The 20,241-nt window shown below is 42.1% G+C and overlaps 1 protein-coding gene across 4 annotated transcripts in view; it reads left to right on the top strand.

Moving 5' to 3' along the window:
* The window catches only part of NISCH (nischarin), a 79,402-nt gene that overhangs the window by 40,793 nt on the left and 18,368 nt on the right, over positions 1-20,241 (top strand). The window contains exons 4-10 of one of the 4 annotated variants that reach the window (XM_044300443.1): positions 2,494-2,588; positions 5,363-5,418; positions 8,822-10,090; positions 12,260-12,431; positions 13,378-13,531; positions 14,705-14,830; positions 15,584-15,745. In XM_044300443.1, coding sequence (XP_044156378.1) covers positions 2,494-2,588; positions 5,363-5,418; positions 8,822-10,090; positions 12,260-12,431; positions 13,378-13,531; positions 14,705-14,830; positions 15,584-15,745 — 2,034 coding nt within the window. Of the gene's footprint in view, positions 1-2,493; positions 2,589-5,362; positions 5,419-8,821; positions 10,091-12,259; positions 12,432-13,377; positions 13,532-14,704; positions 14,831-15,583; positions 15,746-20,241 lie in introns of those variants that run through there. The other 3 variants (XM_044300446.1, XM_044300447.1, XM_044300448.1) reach the window with 3 other exon arrangements.

Below are 20,241 nucleotides of genomic sequence, written 5' to 3' on the forward strand. Positions count from 1 at the left end.
AGGTTCACATCTGCACAAGTGAACTTTGGTAGTACTATTGGAGTTGCCATATCTGGCACAACCGGACTCCGATAGATCATCATTCACACTAATGGGATCCAGTGGGTTTCGTCAGTTTCCAGCATTTTTTTCCCCAGCAGATTGCAAGTATCTATGCTGGAAACCCGTCGGATCCCATTAAAGTCAAAGGGGATCCGGTGGTGTCCAGCTATGCCAGATACATTAACTCCGGTAGTCTCTTCCTCTGCAGGAGATGTGAACATAGCCTTACTCACATCAGAACTTCTCTATAATGTCCTATTATATTGAGTAAGAGATTGTTAGGGATCAGTACCCACTGTTTCCATGATACATGATACATGTTAGTGTCCACCCTCCAGCTCCAGTCACAACTGAGCATTAGAGATGTAGCCTGCATAAGGAAAAACTGCTAAAACATGCCAGATACAAGTTATATAATGGAACCATATAGTGCTGTCACTCGTGTACACACAGCAGCTTATTGCGCAAAGCTTTCGGATAGTGTATGTACGCCAAGAATTGTCTCTGATGAGGCAACCCTAATCCCAAAGAGACTAAATAACAGGTCATTTTGAGGGTAAAAAAGCATGTCATTTCTTGAATTTTAGTTTTTTTTGTCATGATGTAAAATGACTGTCCGTTATTTTAGGATCCAGGGAAAAACAGGACACAGTTAGTTCATGAACTAAGACACTGGCAAGTCTGTTGTATGGTCAGCAGTATTTCTCTTCTCATGCAATGTTTCCATGGGACGTTTCCCATTACTGGCCAAAAATTTTCAGCTCTTCAAAGAACGACCTCCGCCTTTTGTACCTAATTTGAAGCTTTAGAGCAGACACCGTGGTCTGGATTAGTTATCTACTTACAAAAAAATGTCAAAAACCTGTTTATACTACTGCTGTTAACTAACCGAGGGTTGTTTCCCTACGGCCTTCAGGGCAAAAATCCTCACACAGAAACAATCGATATACCTCGCATACGACAGGTGATAAATGTTAGATCGGTGGAGATCTGACCACCTTCGATCACTAAGATCCCTGCGGGAGATAAGATAACAGTTTCTCTATCATTTTCATGGGGAATTAGAGAATAATCAATTGTGTACGTACATCTCAAAAATGTCCCTAGAAATGCAGATTATTCAGAGAAAGTGTGTAGATGTTCTCACCTACATCCACATATCATGGCTTCTCTCCTTGCTGCAAAAGACAGAGTTGATACAGGCTCATAGACTTTCTGTGGAGCCCCTCATGCAGCAGGGAGAGGGGGCATGCTATGGGTGCGCTTCTCTATCTTCTCAGATCCCCACCGATCAAAACCTTTCATATGTCGCTATGACATCAAAAGTTTTTTGAAAGTTCAGTGACCTTTTAAGTTCTTTCTCATAGAGACCTGCTGTACAAATTCGGTCCTGAAGAAGGCCAAGAAATAAAAATCTCCAGGGGAATTGTCATCAATTTTCCTAACCCTTCAAGAGCAGCTGCATACATTTCTTGAAGCAAATTAACACCGTACCTATTTGTTCTATATATTATATGTCTCTTAAAGTCTGTTTTTATTTGCAGTTGCTGCTTCTTGTAGTAGGGGTTCCACAGCTTAAAGTGTCACGTTATTTGCAATATTTCGCCCCATCTTACATTTGCTGTTGAGAGACACAGGAAGCATGTGGAACAGTTGCTGACTCGATCATGCAACGCCAGTGGAGTCTCGCACATGGGTCCTCTTCTAATTGGTGGGTCAAATGCACAGGTCGCTTTGGAGCACCATACAGCTGCCTCAACATCTGTACCGTCCAGTAGGCTCCACGTATCTCTCCACACTGGTTGTAGATTGGCTGGGATATTGCAGTTAAAGTGGGTCTTAAAGGGGTTGTCTCACTTCAGCAAATGGCATTTATCATGTAGAGAAAGTTACTACAAGACATTTATTAATGTATTGTGATTGTCCATATTGCCTCCTTTACTGGCTGGATTCATTTTCCTATCACATTATACACTGTTCGTTTCCATGGTTGCGACCACCTTGTAATCCAGTAATGGTAGTCGTGCTTGCACACTATAGAAAAAATTGCTATACTATGCGCACTCCTGCTGTCCCGGCCACCAGAGAGGCCGACCCTTTTTCCTTTTTTTTTTGCAAGCACGGCCACTGCTGATGGATTTACAAGGTGGTCGTAACCATGGAAACGAGCAGTGTATAATGTGATGGAAAAATAAATTCAGCCAGCAAAGGAGGCAATATGGACAATCACAATACTTTAGTAAGTGGCTTGTATTAACTTTCTCTAAGTCATAAATGCCATTTGCTGAAGTGAGACAACCCCTTTAAATCGCTTTTACTGTAAAACGTTTTACTACGAAAAAAAAAGGCAAAAGGAAATTACTAAGTATAAATACGCTGAAGACTTTTTAGATTTGTAGTAATCCCCAGGATGTGTTCCTTACAAGTGACTGATCATTTTGTGTTTCTTAGACCTGTCCCCAGTCAGCAAATTCTCCAGTAGCTTGACAAGCGAACAGAAATGCGGAGTTCAACATTCCATACATGATGGGGGCCAAAACACAGAGGTGATATTATAGTCACAGTCTATTGTGCCTAAAGGAATTATAATACACCTTTCTCAACATTTTCTTTTTTTCAACTTTGGGGGACATTTATCAAGACCGGTGTTTTACACTAGGATATGCCACCTATGTCAGGTGCAGGTCCTATTTCTATGGTACCTAATAGAAAAGAACGGAGATCGCACTGCGCAAGCGTGGCGACTGCTCAGTTCACTTCTATGGGATAGCCGAGCCAGTGTTCGGCTATTTTCAGCAGTCCCATAGAAATAAATGGAGCGCAGCCGGACATGTGCAGCTGCTCCGCTCACTTCAGCAGTCCCGTTCTGGCCCCACACCTATCTGACATTGGTGCCATAGCATTAGGATGAGGCACCAATGTCTCAGATGAGGACATCACCTTTAAAGGGATTCTGTCACCAGTTTTTGACCCCCACATTCAAAAATATGGTTATGTGCATGGTGCCCTTGTGATTCCTAATGTGGTCTTATAAGCTAAATCTGTAGGCTCATTTAGTGTAAAAAACGTTTTATCTAACCTGTCATTCATCAGATTAAGGTGCCCAGGAGGACGCTCATGTCTCCAAGATGCCACCCGCCGCCGCCGCCGTTCGTGCCCAGCTCCTCCTTTGCTTTCTGAAGCGATGTGCCCAGCTCCTCCTTTGCAGTCCTGCTCCAACGGTCTTCAGTCTGCCCAAGGGGCGGCGTTTCACCTCTCTTGCGCCCAGCCAGCCTCCCCCAACTGCCGCTTTGAAGCGACGCCCAGCTCATGAATATTCAGTTTGCTGGGCGGCTTCTGCGGTCCCCGCTCTGAAGCGCTGTGCTGAACAGTGCCCTGCGCATGCGCCGGATCTTGTGAAGTCGGGGACAGTAAGCGCCGCCCAGCGAAGTGAATATTGATGAGCTGGGCGGCGCATGCGCCGGGCACTGTTCAGCGCAGCGCTTCAGAGCGGGGACCGCAGAAGCCGCCCAGCAAACTGAATATTCATGAGCTGGGCGGCGCTTCAAAGCAGCAGTTGGGGGAGGCTGGCTGGGCGCAAGAGAGGTGAAACGCCGCCCCTTGGGCAGATTGAAGACCGTTGGAGCAGGACTGCAAAGGAGGAGCTGGGCACATCGCTTCAGAAAGCAAAGGAGGAGCTGGGCACGAACGGCGGCGGCGGGCGGCATCTTGGAGACATGAGCAGTCCTCCTGGGCACCTTAATCTGATGAATGACAGGTTAGATAAAACGTTTTTTACACTAAATGAGCCTACAGATTTAGCTTATAAGACCACATTAGGAATCGCAAGGGCACCATGCACATAACCATATTTTTGAATGTGGTGACAGAATCCCTTTAATCTCTCCACTGCTTGCTTTAGATCCAAAGCAATAGTTAAGAAGTGCACACCTCTTAATATTTGTGGCACATCTTTGCAGTTCCTGTTAATAGATCTAGATTTAGATTGATGATGTCATTGATGAGATCATTAGAGATCTAGACCAGCAAGGGAACTTTGTAGAGTGGTGAGCGTTGAGTAAAACCCCAGCAGTGTACGCCAAAGTTTGCGACTTTCTGGCTCCACTTTTACCCTGCTTTCACACCTGAGCGTTTCACAAACGCGCGTTTTTGTCGCGCGTTTTTTGTAATAGTAAACGCGCGTTTGAGTCATTGACTGCAGTGTCCTATGGCCACAAACGCGCGTCAAAACGCCCCAAAGAAGCTCAAGTACTTGATTATGCGTCGGGCGTTTTACAGCGCGATCGTACGCGCTGTAAAACGCCCAGGTGAGAACCATTCCCATAGGGAAGCATTGGTTTTCATGTGTTGAGCGTTTTACAGCGCGTTTGAACGCGCTGTAAAACGCTCAGGTGTGAACTTAGGGTTATGGTGCAGAGGGGATAATAAATGTCCACCTTTTGTTTTATGTGAGCATATCACATGGAAAACCTTACATTCATAATCACTGATGTGTACGTAGATTTCAAGGCTTCTGGTTCCTGGTTATGTGGGTGATTGCAATGGCTCTTGGGCTTCAAAGTTATTGCTCATCTTTTGTGTTGCCTTGCATTCTAATCTGATGATGCTGAGCCAATAACAAGTACAGATCAACGAGTCAGCACTTGTTTAGGTGTCATGCCCATGCACAGAACCGGATCCGTTTTACAGTCTGTAAAACACGGATACTGCTCATGAGCGTTCCGCATGTCCCGCCCTCTGTTAAAAATGCCTATTCTTGTCAGCAAAACGGACAAGAATAGGACATGTTCAATTTTTTTGGTGGAATGGATGTACGGATATGCTGTCCGCATTTTGTATGACCCTGTTGAAATGAATAGGCCCACATCTGATCTACAAACAATAAGGATCGGATGTGGACCAAAAATGCGGTTGCGTGCATGGGGCTTTCACTTGTCCCAAGGTAAAATGAAATGTGATAACAATTCTTTGTCCCCTTTTCACTTTGCATATTGTGGAGAACACAACCCATTTACAGTCAGGTGATTGGCAGCACCTTTACACGGGTCAATAATTAGCCCGATCCTTGGCCTGTGCAAAAGGGCTCTAAGTAATGTATTGGACGTCAATATATTGGCTTTGCATTATTTCATTAGGACCAAATAAAGGATGTATATTATATTTGCAATCTCCTAATTGAGTTTGAGCTTACTGCTTCTACAAAAGAAATCACACACACACAAAATACATGTTACCTCTTTGGGTGAGGCCTCATCACCTTTGCGATTACTTTTTGTGGGTAATAGTATGCTGTGGTAATTTGATCGTGTCTTTATTTCAGCAAACACCATGTGATGAATCTTTGCCAGTCAGCCACAATAATCTTAATTTGATCAGGTAAGTGTTTCACACACATACCCTGGACAGCCTTCAGTAGTTTTTTCCTACATTAAAAATACTAATAGCTTTAAAGGGGTATTCTGGTTACATTGTTATTCCCTATCCACAGGATAGAGGGTAACTATTAAATTGGTGGTGGTCCTACCACTGGGACCCCCACCGATTACGAGAACGCGGGCCCCCTGAAATTAATGCAGAGGCCGATCGGGCATGTGTGCGGCCACTCCATTAATTTCTATGGGAATTCCTGAGATAGCCGAGTGCTGTACTTCGCTGTACTATACATGCTGCTATGTACTTAAAGGCTATATACACCTTTTGGAGGCAATTTTTTTTTATCATTGCATTTAACTTCTTTTTGGCTAAAAATCATATTTTCAATTGACCTTAATTAAAAAATATCGAGCCATTCTGTCACAAAGGGTTTTTGTAACCGTGTGACTGGTACTTTCACTTTGTGCTGGTCATCTAATTATCCTTATCTCTAAACTACTAAGAGGTCATAAACACTTATTTAGGCCACATTCTTATCACTAAGATAAAAAACTGACCTATAATGAGTTTATAAGGTCAGAGAGCAGAGATAAGGAGTCTGTCTGCTCCCCAGATGACAGAAAAGACAAAAAATCCACAGGCAGCTCTGTACACAAAAGGATTCCACATTTTTAATAAAGACCAATAAAAAAAAAATGTTTAGCCCAAAATAAGTACAAACCAGATTCCAAAAAAGTTGGGACACTAAACAAATTGTGAATAAAAACTGAATGCAATGATATGGAGATGGCAAATGTCAATATTTTATTTGTAATAGAACGTAGATGACAGATCAAACGTTTAATCCGAGTAAATGTATCATTTTAAAGGAAAAATACGTTGATTCAAATTTTCACGGTGTCAACAAATCCCAAAAGGTTGGGACAAGTAGCAATAAGAGGCTGGAAAAAGTAAATTTGAGCATAACAAAGAGCTGGAAGACCAATTAACACTAATTAGGTCAATTGGCAACATGATTGGGTATAAAAAGAGCTTCTCAGAGTGGCAGTGTCTCTCAGAAGCCAAGATGGGTAGAGGATCACCAATTCCCACAATGCTGAGCAGAAAGATAGTGGAGCAATATCAGAAAGGTGTTACCCAGCGAAAAATTGCAAAGACTTTGCATCTATCATCATCAACTGTGCATAACATCATCCGAAGATTCTGAGAATCTGGAACAATCTCTGTGCGTAAGGGTCAAGGCCGTAAAACCATACTGGATGCCCGTGATCTCCGGGCCCTTAAACGACACTGCACCACAAACAGGAATGCTACTGTAAAGGAAATCACAGAATGGGCTCAGGAATACTTCCAGAAACCATTGTCAGTGAACACAATCCACCGTGCCATCTGCCGTTGCCAGCTGAAACTCTACAGTGCAAAGAAGAAGCCATTTCTAAGCAAGATCCACAAGCTCAGGCGTTTTCACTGGGCCAGGGATCATTTAAAATGGAGTGTGGCAAAATGGAAGACTGTTCTGTGGTCAGACGAGTCACGATTCGAAGTTCTTTTTGGAAATCTGGGACGCCATGTCATCCGGACCAAAGAGGACAAGGACAACTCAAGTTGTTATCAACGCTCAGTTCAGAAGCCTGCTTCTCTGATGGTATGGGGTTGCATGAGTGCGTGTGGCATGGGCAGCTTGCATGTCTGGAAAGGCACCATCAATGCAGAAAAATATATTCAGGTTCTAGAACAACATATGCTCCCATCCAGACGTCATCTCTTTCAGGGAAGACCCTGCATTTTTCAACAAGATAATGCCAGACCACATTCTGCATCAATCACAACATCATGGCTGCGTAGGAGAAGGATCCGGGTACTGAAATAGCCAGTCTGCAGTCCAGATCTTTCACCTATAGAGAACATTTGGCGCATCATAAAGAGGAAGGTGCAACAAAGAAGGCCCAAGACGATTGAACAGTTAGAGGCCTGTATTAGACAAGAATGGGAGAGCATTCCTATTTCTAAACTTGAGAAACTGGTCTCCTCGGTCCCCAGACGTCTGTTGAGTGTTGTAAGAAGAAGGGGAGATGCCACACAGTGGTGAAAATGGCCTTGTCCCAACTTTTTTGGGATTTGTTGACACCATGAAATTCTGATTCAACATATTTTTCCCTTAAAATGGTACATTTTCTCAGTTTAAGCTTTTGTTCCGTGATTTATGTTCTATTCTGAATAAAATATTAGAAGTTGGCACCTCCACATCATTGCATTCAGTTTTTATTGACGATTTGTATAGTGTCCCAACTTTTTGGGAATCCGGTTTGTACAATGCAATGATAAAAAATAATTAGCTCCCAAAGGTATACATAGCCTTTAAAGCATGGATGTCAAACTCATGGCCCTCCAGATGTTGCAAAACTACAACTTCCATCATTCCCTGATAGCTGTAGTATGCCCAGGCATGATGGAAGTTGTAGTTTTTCAACAGCTGGAGGGCCACGAGTTTGACATCCCTGCTTTAAAGTTTATTGCCCGAGATAATTAAGAATCTTGGACAACCACTAAAATTGTTTAAAAAACTGGTTATAATCACCCTTTTCTCTATCGCTGTTCTCTGTGGTGCCGGTGCAGTCCTCCTGCTGCAGTTTGTTTATGTGACTGGACAGTGATTGGCTGTAGCAGTCATGTGTCGTACCCAGAGTGGCCTACAGCTGAGGACAGTGATTGGCTGCAGAGGTGACATCGTTTCCCAGTATGTCATTGTGCAAGCGTCACTGCAGAAGAACTGAGTAAACACTTTAGATAATGTTGGCTGAAGCCACCAATTTCAGCAAGATCAGCTAATTATTAGTTCTAACTCTTTCTTATGGCAGATTTAGAGGAAAGAGGGATCATTTTCTACTTAATTGAGTACTTAGGCACAATACTAAATCTCCTTGAAGAGACCTGTCCTGTATGGAGACTTATTGGCAATGCTCCATGGGAAATGAATATGCAAAGAGGTCTAACAGGTGGCGTTGACTAGATGGTTCTTTTTTGCATATATTTGTTGAGGGAGATAAGCCACTGTCAGAGATGTCTGGTAGTAGCCTATTCCCCTCTCTCTATTGAGAACACATGTATCCTCAGCCAAGCTGAGCATGTATGTGTATGGAAGAATCAGAAGGAATAGCTGTTGGACAAGCGAGCTTAGTAATGTACATGGCCAGCCAGGTTGTTGACAGATTATTGCTGATCACTGAACATCTCAGCAGCAGAACATCCTGTGACCTGCTTACCATCAAGGGACTTCTCTAGCAAATGGGTTATTCCAAGCAGTTGCCATTCCATTGTTGGTTGCTGTGCCCTGTTGGATATTTTTTTACAATTTCTAATAGTATTGGTTAATATCCTAATTTAATTTTTCTTTTGGCCCTTCTAGTCACGTGGAAGAGGAAACCACAATAGAACCAGATCTTCACAGCTCAGTATTTCCTATTCCTTGTCTTTCATATCCCACGAGTGATCAGGATTTTAGCCCATATTTTTCTACATCGATTGCCCATGCATTAAAACAGAAGCAAGACCTCGAGGGGACAGTGGAAACCAGGGATAATCCAAGTGCTGATTCCAAAAGTTGTGAGCCAGGGGATGGCTATTTTGAGATGGGACTCCATGAGAGAGACCACAATTTTTCTAACGGACCTCTTTCACAAAACATCGATGTCAGTATTAAACGGGTACTTTGGAACTTCACAATCCGTCTCCATCGAGAAGTTAAGCAGTTTTCTTCATGCATTGTGTTAACTGATACTTTACTTGCCTTGTTTGAGGTGCACGGTGACCAGCTTCAGCAACAACACCTTTTCCATCCTTCCTCAATGAAACTGGTCGGCTATTATTATTATGGAGATTTCACAGAAATTACTTTCCTCATACCAGAAAGTTGCCTGGCATTGAGGGTGAGAAATGGAGAAGATTTTGTCATTATTCTTACAGATGCTCAGAATTTGGAGGAGTTTTTGTCATGTTTACAGTTACAGTGCTCACAAAACTGTACGATTCTGCCCCATATCTCTGCAGTGCATGGAACCGGCGTCCAGGGCTTCTTCCAACGCCTTACTGAAGAACATCAGGTTCACTTAGCAGACTATGAAGTGAAGGGATATTTTCCCTGTCTATTTTATTGCGAGGAGGACAATTCAGAGCTAAATTCCCAAGAGGTTCTCCGGTTTGAGAACACCCAATTGGGCTCAGACTTCTGTATTCAGTCTCTTAGTTGCACCAAACATGGCTTTAGTGAACAAAACAGGGATAAGTCCTGTCTGGTGTGGCTATTTCTCACACCACAAGATATGGTCGTAATCAGAATTGATTTCCACATGATTTGTCAGGGTAAAAGTATGGCTGCCTATTCCCACAACTCTTTCAAGCTCAGCAGGATTCCTATTGCCTCTGTGGTCGTTCATCCTGCACACCGGCACACTGACGCTAAGCAGTCACTTCAGGACAGCCATGTGCTCCAGTTCATTTTGGACTCCGTTACTGTTACTGCATTGTTTGTGCTACCTGATGATAAAAGTCACTTCTTATCGCTCTACAAGTTAGTGAGGAGTTCAGTTCACGATGTTAAAAGTATAGTCGTGTTAAAGTCTTATGGGAAGACCACAGATCGTGTTCTGGCAAACCAGACCCAACTGCCAACTATAAGGTAAGACCTTTGTTTTATGGGTGTGGAAGTGAAGTAAAAGATTCAGTAAAACTTGTATTTTAATAATTTAATTTCCTGCTCATTCTGGACTATTAGTGATTTACAGCTATCGCTGTACATTTCTTTAAAGGGAGTCTGTCACCACTATATGACCATATACAGCGCTCACATGACACTGTAGCACACCTATACAGGATTCTAACGGTACCTTTGTTATTTTCTTTGGACATCCAGAAGCAGGAAAAATTATGTTTATTTCATATGTAAATGAGCACTCGCAAGTGCCCAGGGGCGGCGTTCCGTGTGTAGGTGCCCAGGCTGCTCTGCCTTTTAAACCTTTACTCCTCCCCCAGCCTCTTCCTTTGCCCGCCCTCCTATTCCCTTGTATCATCGCTTGGTCCGGCCGAGATCCCGCGCCTGCGCACTGCTTCGCCGGGCCGAGGCATACACACTGCAATGCCCATTTTGGGTACAGCATCAATTCAACTAGTGCGCATGCGCCCGCCGGCGAAGCAGTGCGCAGGCGCGGGATCTCGGCCGGACCTAGGGATGGTACAAGTGAATAGACAGAAATAGACAAATTAGGTATCGCTGCGTCCATAACAACGCGCTCTATAAAAATATCACATGATCCACCCCCTCAGGTAAATGCCGTAAAAAAAAAAAACACCTCACTTTATCCCACAAAAAATAACCCCTACACAAACCAATTCGCTGAAAAAATAATATGGATTTCAGAAAAGGCAACACAAAAACAAGATTTAAAAAAACTTACCCCCCAAAAATAGACATATTAGATATTGCTGTTTCCTTAACTCTATAAAAATATCACATGATCTAACCCCTCAGGTGAATGTCATAAAATAAAAATAAAAACTCTGACAAAACAGAACTTTTTTTTTGTCACCGTGCTCCAAAAAAGTGTTATATTGAACAATCAAAAAATCATATGTACCCAAAAATAATACTAATTAAAACATCTCCTCTTCTAGCAAAAAATGAGCCCCTACACAAGATGATCTGCAGAAAAATAAAAAAATATGGCTTTCAGAAAATGAAGACCCAAAAACATAATTTCTTTTTAAAAATGCTTTATTATGTAAGACTGAATAAAATAAAAATACACATATTTGGTATCGTCGCATCAGTAACAACCTACTTTATAAAAATAACACATGATCTATCCTGTCAGATGTCCCTGTAAAAAAATAAAAACTGTGGCAGAACAGCTATTTTTGGTTACCTTGTCTAACAAAAAGCAGAATATTGAGTGATCAAAAATCATATGTACCCCCAAAATAGTACCAATATAACCGTCACCTTATCCCTGTGATGGCTAACCTCTGACACTCCAGCTGTGGTAAAACTGCGACTCCCAAGATTGCCGGAGGTTAGCCATCACTGCCTTATCCTGTCGTTTCCAAAATAGGGTTACATTTTGAGAGTTTTTACTGTATGGGTGCATCATGGGGCTTCTAAAGCGACAAGGCAACTTAAAATGATCTCAGTGAAATCTGCCCTCCAAAAACCATATGGCGCTCTTTCCTTTCTGAGCCCTGTGTTGAGCACATATGGGTTTTTTCTGTAAACTGCAGAATCGGGGAAATAAATATTGAGTTTTGTTTGGCTGTTAACCCTTGCTGAGTTACAGGAGAATGGATTAAAATGGAAAATCTGCAAAAAGAAAAGTGACATTTTGAAATTTCACCTCCATTTTCCTTTCATTCTTGTGGAACATCTAAAGGTTTAACAAAGTTTGTAAAAAAAAACGTTTTGAATAAGTTGAAGGGTGTAGTTTCTAAAATGGGGTCATTTATGGTTGGTTTCTACTATGTAAGCCCCACAAAGTGACTTCAAAACTGAACTGGTGCTCCAGGAGCACCGCGACCTTCTCACTGTTTACCGCAGGCCCAGTGACGTCACGACTTGTATCAACTTTCCTGTGTGCGGCTAAGCTATGTTCACTTGACGTCACTGGGCCTGCGGTAAACAGTGAGAAGGCTGCAGCGCTCCTGGAGCGCCGCTACCTTCTCAAACAGCTGATCGGCGGCGATCCCGGGTGTCGGGCCCCCGCCGATCAGATGTTGGTGATCTATCCAGAGGGTAGATCATCAGTTTAAATAAACTGCAGAACCCCTTTAATGATCTTTACTTTTTTCTTTCCTGCAGTCCTGAATCCCAGATGACACTACCAACATTATACCCTTCTGAAAGTTTATTTCAGAAATTGTTGGGAGAAAATCAGATTCCATTTCATTTGGCAGCATCTACACCGTTGCGTTTTATTTCTGCCCTTAATGGGAGAAGCATTGTGAAATTCTTTCAAGGCAGCATCTCTGAGGTAACGAGAGCTGGTCTTATACTGTACCATTATAAAAAAAAAAGTTATTTTGCTTAGCGTCTTAAAGAAAAGCTACGTTGATTTTTTTTGTCTGTATGTTCTACTGCTCCACCTTCACATGTACCAGAATAGCATTATTTGCATTATTAGAATATCAGCTTGCAACGACCTGAGAACATTGTATAGCTACAGTGCAGGGACTGATCCCTTGTTGCTTTTAGTCCAGTGTAATGTAGTGGTCACCCTATTAGATGGACCCCACTTTACCCAGCGGTACCTGTGACGAGATCTAGATTAACCTGCTCTGATCCGTTTCAGCTCTGTGGTTCCCTGACGGTCTTCACTGAACTTCCAGTCCCCATCTGTCCACTTCTTCACAGACGGGGTCACAGGCGTAAATGCAGCCAATGGCTGGCCTCCGCAGTGACATGTCCCTAAGCGGCATGTCATTGCTAGGGCTCTTGTTGCTTGGGCACAATCAAAGCCAGTCATTGACTGCAGTCTGTCTCTATCAGCACTGTTTGGTAGGAATAATAGAGGGGTGTACAAAATCAAGTTATATAAGAAGATGCCCCAAAAATGTTGTTGCATGACAATGCAGGTAATAGATAATGATTGCAAAGCCAGCTTAATTAGGCTATGTTCAAATCTGCACTGTAATTTCAGTTGTCTGTGCTGGTATAGGAACAGAAAAATTAACAGCAGTGACAGATCCTACGCTTGACAGACACCAACTGTGCCTGACTCCATTGACTATAATCAATTTCTGTGATGGTGTCCTTCATTTTGTGAACAAAATAGCGTGCTGTGCTATTCAGTCCTGCATTTATGAAATCAGCAATGTTGGAGGTGGCCCCTTACAGGACCTCCATCGCCGGTGTAAACAAAGCCTTACTGTGCGACCATTCTGCAGTCGCAATATCTAATAACAGTGATTATTTTGCAGGTTGACAATGAGGAATTAAGGTACCTGATGTGGTCCTCGGTGACGCTGTATCAATTACCAGATTCGGAAATGACGTCATGTGTCTTATTGTCAACAAAAGCAATATATTTTGTGCTGGATGATACTTGTAAAAGCGCAATTCAAAATCCTCAGGGTAAGTGATGCCTGCAATAAATGAAGATTCTTGACGCCAAGATGATGGAGGGAAATAGTAGATTTTAAAGGGTGTCTGTCCAGTTTTGACCATACTGAACTGTTGGCAGAACTAGATTGGGGTTGGGTAGAGCAGTGCAAATATACCTTCTGTGGAGCTACTCTCCTCAGGAGTAGTGTGAAAATGAAATTTTATTCTGCGGAGTTCTACTCTTGCAAGCGCAGTGGAGGCGGAGCTTCACTGTGTAGAATGTTTTACATTGAGCCGCTTCACTGCCTCTCCCCTCTTCTCTGAGTGACAGCTGTGGTGTTTTTTCCTGGTTGGATGTTACAGAGCAGAGGGGAGACGGCTGTGAAGCAGCTCAATGCAGAAAGAAATTCACAGTGAAGCTTTGCTGTAAGCATAAGAATCTGGCAGAATAAAACTTCATTGTCACACTTCTCCTCATGAGAAGAACTCCACAAAAGGTTTGTTTGTACTATCTCCAGTCCCTACCTAGTGCTGTCAACTGTTCACATTGTCCAAAACTGCTGACAGACTCCCTTTAAAGCCCAGTTGCTTAATTTTTGCTACTTTCATTTCCCAATAAGCTTATGAGTCATAACTGAGGAAAGCAGGAGGATCCAGTTTTCATAAAAAAAAAAATTAAAGGGTTTCTGTCACCAGAATTAACCCTCTTAAACTGTCTGACATTAGTGATGTGCTAATGTCAGCAGAATCCAACTCTGCTATTTTTATTGATGCCCCCCTTACTGCACCCCTTAATGCCCCCCTTCTCCTGCAGGCCCTGTGTGCTAGGCAAGTCTCGCACCTGAGCAGTGCTGTTTAACCAGCACACAGGGCCGGCAGGAGAAGACGAACACTGGCCTGTCAATCAAGGACGGCAGGGCGTGGAATGAGGTGGGAGAACGGAGCCTCTAGGAGCAAGAGCAACGCCCCCCTGCTGCTGGAGGCTAATTTGCATATTACAAAAGTAATAGTAAATAAGTAAAATGCAATAATCAAAACAAATTGCCCCGGAAAGTGTGCATGGCCTTTAAAAACCAATAAGGACAGACAGCATATAAGAGCTATAATTGTACCATCAGCATTTTAAGTTTTTGTAAAATGTACATAAACGAATCTGTGATATTATGACCGGTATTTACTATTTGTCCTTCCTTTTTTCATTAGATAACTGCAGCCACATGAAATCGGGGTCATCAGGCACATTTCACCCTTGTTGTTGCATTGTTATTCCATTCAGCGACCTGCAGTCTGTGAACATTGGACTCTTTGATCAGTTCTTCAGAATAACAGGTAAGATCATCCTTCTGCTGTAGTATCTCTCACCACTACGAGGACATGCATGTCTGTCTGGTTTTCAAATTGTTTAACAATTGATTGTTGACTGATAATGGCCATGTGGTTTTGAGGGTACCAGGTGGCCATGATCAGTTAGCCGTTAATCCCTTTGTGAGTGCCACATACTGTACATGCTGATTGTCTGTTCCCCATGCAATAGCGACAGATGAAGTGTTCTGACCTCCACATCACCATGTCTCTGCTCTACCCCGCTTCTTTCAAAATCCCCCACATTCCGTGCTTCTGCCCAGTGATTACACCCAGTGATCACCGTTTCAGGGCAAATTGGGAACTGATGATCACCATGATTGCCCGATTGTGGTGGTCATAGAAAAGTTTGTTTGCAATGTAAACTTTTTCTGAACTCTAAAGGCGGATTTAGATGTTTTCACTGCCTGATCCTGTCAGTCAAAGTGCAGAGGGCGTGGCAGATGCAGAGAGAGCAGACCCTCTAGGTGTAATGGCAACGCCCCCGTTGCTCCTAGAGGCTAATTTGCATATAACAAAACATCATTTTTCTCAGCAATGCGGGCACATGTGAACATGGGACTAACACAGATGCCTTCAGCTGCCAAGCACACATGTAACAGGTCAGCCAGGGTCATAGGTACAGATTAGCTGACAATTGCTTTTTAAATTTGATCAGAAAGTGAAAGTGAATCTTCTTGTAAAGAAGTACCTGTTTAATTGTACGTTATTTGCTGTCAGGTTCTTCTCCAAATCATGTTGTAACGTGTCTGACCAGAGACAGCTACACAACGCATTCCTTCATACAACACCTAATGTCTGCATTATCCTTGCTGGAGCGAACCCCTTCTCCTGAACCGATTGAGAAAGACTTCTATTCGGAGTATGGGAAAAAGAAAACAGGTAACAAGCTCAAGATTTTAAATTAAAGACAACATTGCACTTGCCATCAAGTTTGGTTACACCCGTGTTAAGGAGCAGATCTCAGGGTGCTGCCACATTTCAGCTGCTGCATTACTGCAATTGAAATGTACAGATTCAAAATCTGTGGTTGAGCATGGTTAATTTATTTTAGTCATATGTGGTTCAACTGTGTAGTAAAGTAAATCCTTAGTTGCCAATATGTATCGGGTTTATAGAGGAATTTTCATGGGTTTATGTATTACAAATTGGTATGCTTACCAGTGCGGCCCCTACAGAGGCAAGTACTTTTTAAATACCCCTTTGTTCCGCTGCTGTGCCCCCTGCTGTTATTGGATGGTGTCACACCCAGGGAGAAGGAGACGTCCATTGAGAAAATCAAATGTCTCTTTCTGTACCGATGGTCTAAATTAACATATCAGATGCCAAAAACAGCATGGGGCACATCAGCGGAACAGAGGTGTATACTTGCCTCTGTAGGGGCCGCACTGGTAAGCATACCAGTTTATAACATAACACATACAGACGTGGACAAAATTGTTGGTACCCTTTGGTCAATGAAAGAAAAAGTCACAATGGTCACAGAAATAACTTTAATCTGACAAAAGTAATAATAAATTAAAATTCTATAAATGTTAACCAATGAAAGTCAGACATTGTTTTTCAACCATGCTTCAACAGAATTATGTAAAAAAATAAACTCATGAAACAGGCATGGACAAAAATGATGGTACCCCTAGAAAACACAGAACATAATGTGACCAAAGGGACATGTTAATTCAAGGTGTGTCCACTAATTAGCATCACAGGTGTCTACAACCTTGTAATCAGCCATTGGGCCTATATATATGGCTCCAGGTAATCACTGTGTTGTTTGGTGATATGGTGTGTACCACACTCGACATGGACCAGAGGAAGCAAAGGAAAGAGCTGTCTCAAGAGATCAGAAAGAAAATTATAGACAAGCATGTTAAAGGTAAAGGCTATAAGACCATCTCCAAGCAACTAGATGTTCCTGTGAGTACAGTTGCACATATTATTCATAAGTTTAAGATCCATGGGACTGTAGCCAACCTCCCTGGACGTGGCCGCAGGAGGAAAATTGATGACAAATCTAAGAGACGGATAATCCGAATGGTAACAAAAGAGCCTAGAAAGACTTCTAAAGAGATTCAAGGTGAACTTCATGCTCAAGGAACATCAGTGTCAGATCGCACCATCCGTCGTTGTTTGAGCCAAAGTGGACTACATGGGAGACGACCAAGGAGGACACCATTGTTGAAAACGAATCATAAAAAAGCAAGACTGGAATATGCCAAACTACATGTTGACAAGCCACAAAGCTTCTGGGAGAATGTCCTGTGGACAGATGAGACAAAAATCGAAGTTTTTGCCAAGGCACATCAGCTGTATGTTCACAGACGAAAAAATGAAGCATATCAAGAAAAGAACACTGTCCCTACTGTGAAACATGGAGGAGGCTCTGTTATGTTCTGGGGCTGCTTTGCTGCGTCTGGCACAGGGTGTCTTGAATCTGTGCAGGGTACAATGAAATCTCAAGACTATCAAGGAATTCTAGAGAGAAATGTACTAGCCAGTGTCAGAAAGCTTGGTCTCAGTCGCAGGTCATGGGTCTTGCAACAGGACAATGACCCAAAACACACCGCTAAAAACACCCAAGAATGGCTAAGAGGAAAAAATTGGACTATTCTAAAGTGGCCTTCTATGAGCCCTGACCTCAATCCTATTGAGCATCTTTGGAAGGAGCTGAAACATGCAGTCTGGAAAAGGCACCCTTCAAACCGGACACAACTGGAGCAGTTTGCTCATGAGGAGTGGGCCAAAATACCTGCTGAGAGGTGCAGATGTCTCATTGACAGTTACAGGAAGCGTTTGATTGCAGTGATTGCCTCAAAAGGTTGCGCAACAAAATATTAAGTTAGGGGTACCATCATTTTTGTCCATGCCTGTTTCATGAGTTTATTTTTTTACATAATTCTGTTGAAGCATGGTTGAAAAACAATGTCTGACTTTCATTGGTTAACATTTATAGAATTTTAATTTATTATTACTTTTGTCAGATTAAAGTTATTTCTGTGACCATTGTGACTTTTTCTTTCATTGACCAAAGGGTACCAACAATTTTGTCCACGTCTGTAATCCCATGAAAGGTCCTCTTTAACCCCTTAGGGACACAGCCTTTTTACACCTTAGGACCAGGCCATTTTTTGAAAATCTGACCAGTGTCACTTCAAGTGCTGATAACTTTAAAACGCTTTGACTTATCCAGGCCATTCTGAGATTGTTTTTTCGTCACATATTGTACTTCATGACACTGGTAAAATAAAGTTAAAAAAATATTTTTTTTTGCATAAAAAAAAGTCAAATTTACCAAAAATTGGGAAAAATTTGCAAATTTCAAAGTTTCAGTTTCTCTACTTCTGTAATACATAGTAATACCCCCAAAAATTGTGATGACTTAACATTCCCCATATGTCTACTTCATGTTTGAATTATTTTGGGAATGATATTTAATTTTTTGGGGATGTTACAAGGCTTAGAAGTTTAGAAGCAAATCTTGAAATTTTTCAGAAATTTACAAAAACCCAATTTTTAGGGACGAGTTCAGGTCTGAAGTCACTTTGCGAGGCTTACATAATAGAAACCACCCAAAAATGACCCCATTCTATAAACTACACCCCTCAAGGTATTCAAAACTGATTTTACAAACTTTGTTAACCCTTTAGGTGTTGCACAAGAGTTATTGGCAAATGGGGATGAAATTTGAGAATTTCATTTTATTGCCTAATTTTCCATTTTAACCCATTTTTTCCACTAACAAAGCAAGGGTTAACAGTCAAACAAGACTGTATCTTTATTGCCCTGCCTCTGCCGTTTACAGAAACACCCCATATGTGGCCGTAAACTACTGTACGGCCACACAGCGGGGCGTAGAGTGAAAGGTGCGCCGTATGGTTTTTGGAAGCCAGATTTTGCTGGACTGGTTTTTTGACACCATGTCCCATTTGAAGCCCCTGATGCACCCCTAGAGTAGAAACTCCATAAAAGTGACCCCATCTAAGAAACTACACCCCTCAAGGTATTCAAAACTGATTTTACAAACTTTGTTAACCCTTTAGGTGTTGCACAAGAGTTATTGGCAAATGGGGATGAAATTTGAGAATTTCATTTTTTTGCCTAATTTTCCATTTTAACCCATTTTTTCCACTAACAAAGCAAGGGTTAACAGCCAAACAAGACTGTATCTTTATTGCCCTGACTCTGCCGTTTACAGAAACACGCCATATGTGGCCGTAAACTACTGTACGGCCACACAGCGGGGCGTAGAGTGAAAGGTGTGCCGTTTGGTTTTTGGAAGGCATGTTTTGCTGGACAGTTTTTTTGACACCATGTCCCATTTGAAGCCCCCTGATGCACCCCTAGAGTAGAAACTCCATAAAAGTGACCCCATCTAAGAAACTACACCCCTCAAGGTATTCAAAACTGATTTTACAAACTTTGTTAACCCTTTAGGTGTTGCACAAGAGTTATTGGCAAATGGGGATGAAATTTGAGAATTTCATTTTTTTGCCTAATTTTCCATTTTAACCCATTTTTTCCACTAACAAAGCAAGGGTTAACAGCCAAACAAGACTGTATCTTTATTGCCCTGACTCTGCCGTTTACAGAAACACACCATATGTGGCCGTAAACTACTGTACGGCCACACAGCGGGGCGTAGAGTGAAAGGTGTGCCGTTTGGTTTTTGGAAGGCATGTTTTGCTGGACAGTTTTTTTGACACCATGTCCCATTTGAAGCCCCCTGATGCACCCCTAGAGTAGAAACTCCATAAAAGTGACCCCATCTAAGAAACTACACCCCTCAAGGTATTCAAAACTGATTTTACAAACTTTGTTAACCCTTTAGGTGTTGCACAAGATTTAATAGAAAATAGAGATACAATTTCAAAATTTCACTTTTTTGGCAGATTTTCCATTTTAATATTTTTTTTCCAGTTACAAAGCAAGGGTTAACAGCCAAACAAAACTCATTATTTCTGGCCCTGATTCTGTAGTTTACAGAAACACCTCATATGTGGTTGTAAACTGCTGTACGGGCACACGGCAGGGCGCAGAAGGAAAGGAATGCCATACGGTTTTTGGACGGCAGATTTTGCTGGACTGGTTTTTTTGACACCATGTCCCATTTGAAGCCCCCCTGATGCACCCCTAGAGTAGAAACTCCATAAAAGTGACCCCATCTAAGAAACTACACCCCTCAAGGTATTCAAAACTGATTTTACAAACTTTGTTAACCCTTTAGGTGTTGCACAAGATTTAATAGAAAATAGAGATACAATTTCAAAATTTCACTTTTTTGGCAGATTTTCCATTTTAATATTTTTTTTCCAGTTACAAAGCAAGGGTTAACAGCCAAACAAAACTCATTATTTCTGGCCCTGATTCTGTAGTTTACA

Source organism: Bufo gargarizans, chromosome 7, assembly GCF_014858855.1.
Source record: "Bufo gargarizans isolate SCDJY-AF-19 chromosome 7, ASM1485885v1, whole genome shotgun sequence".
Classification (NCBI taxonomy): domain Eukaryota; kingdom Metazoa; phylum Chordata; class Amphibia; order Anura; family Bufonidae; genus Bufo; species Bufo gargarizans.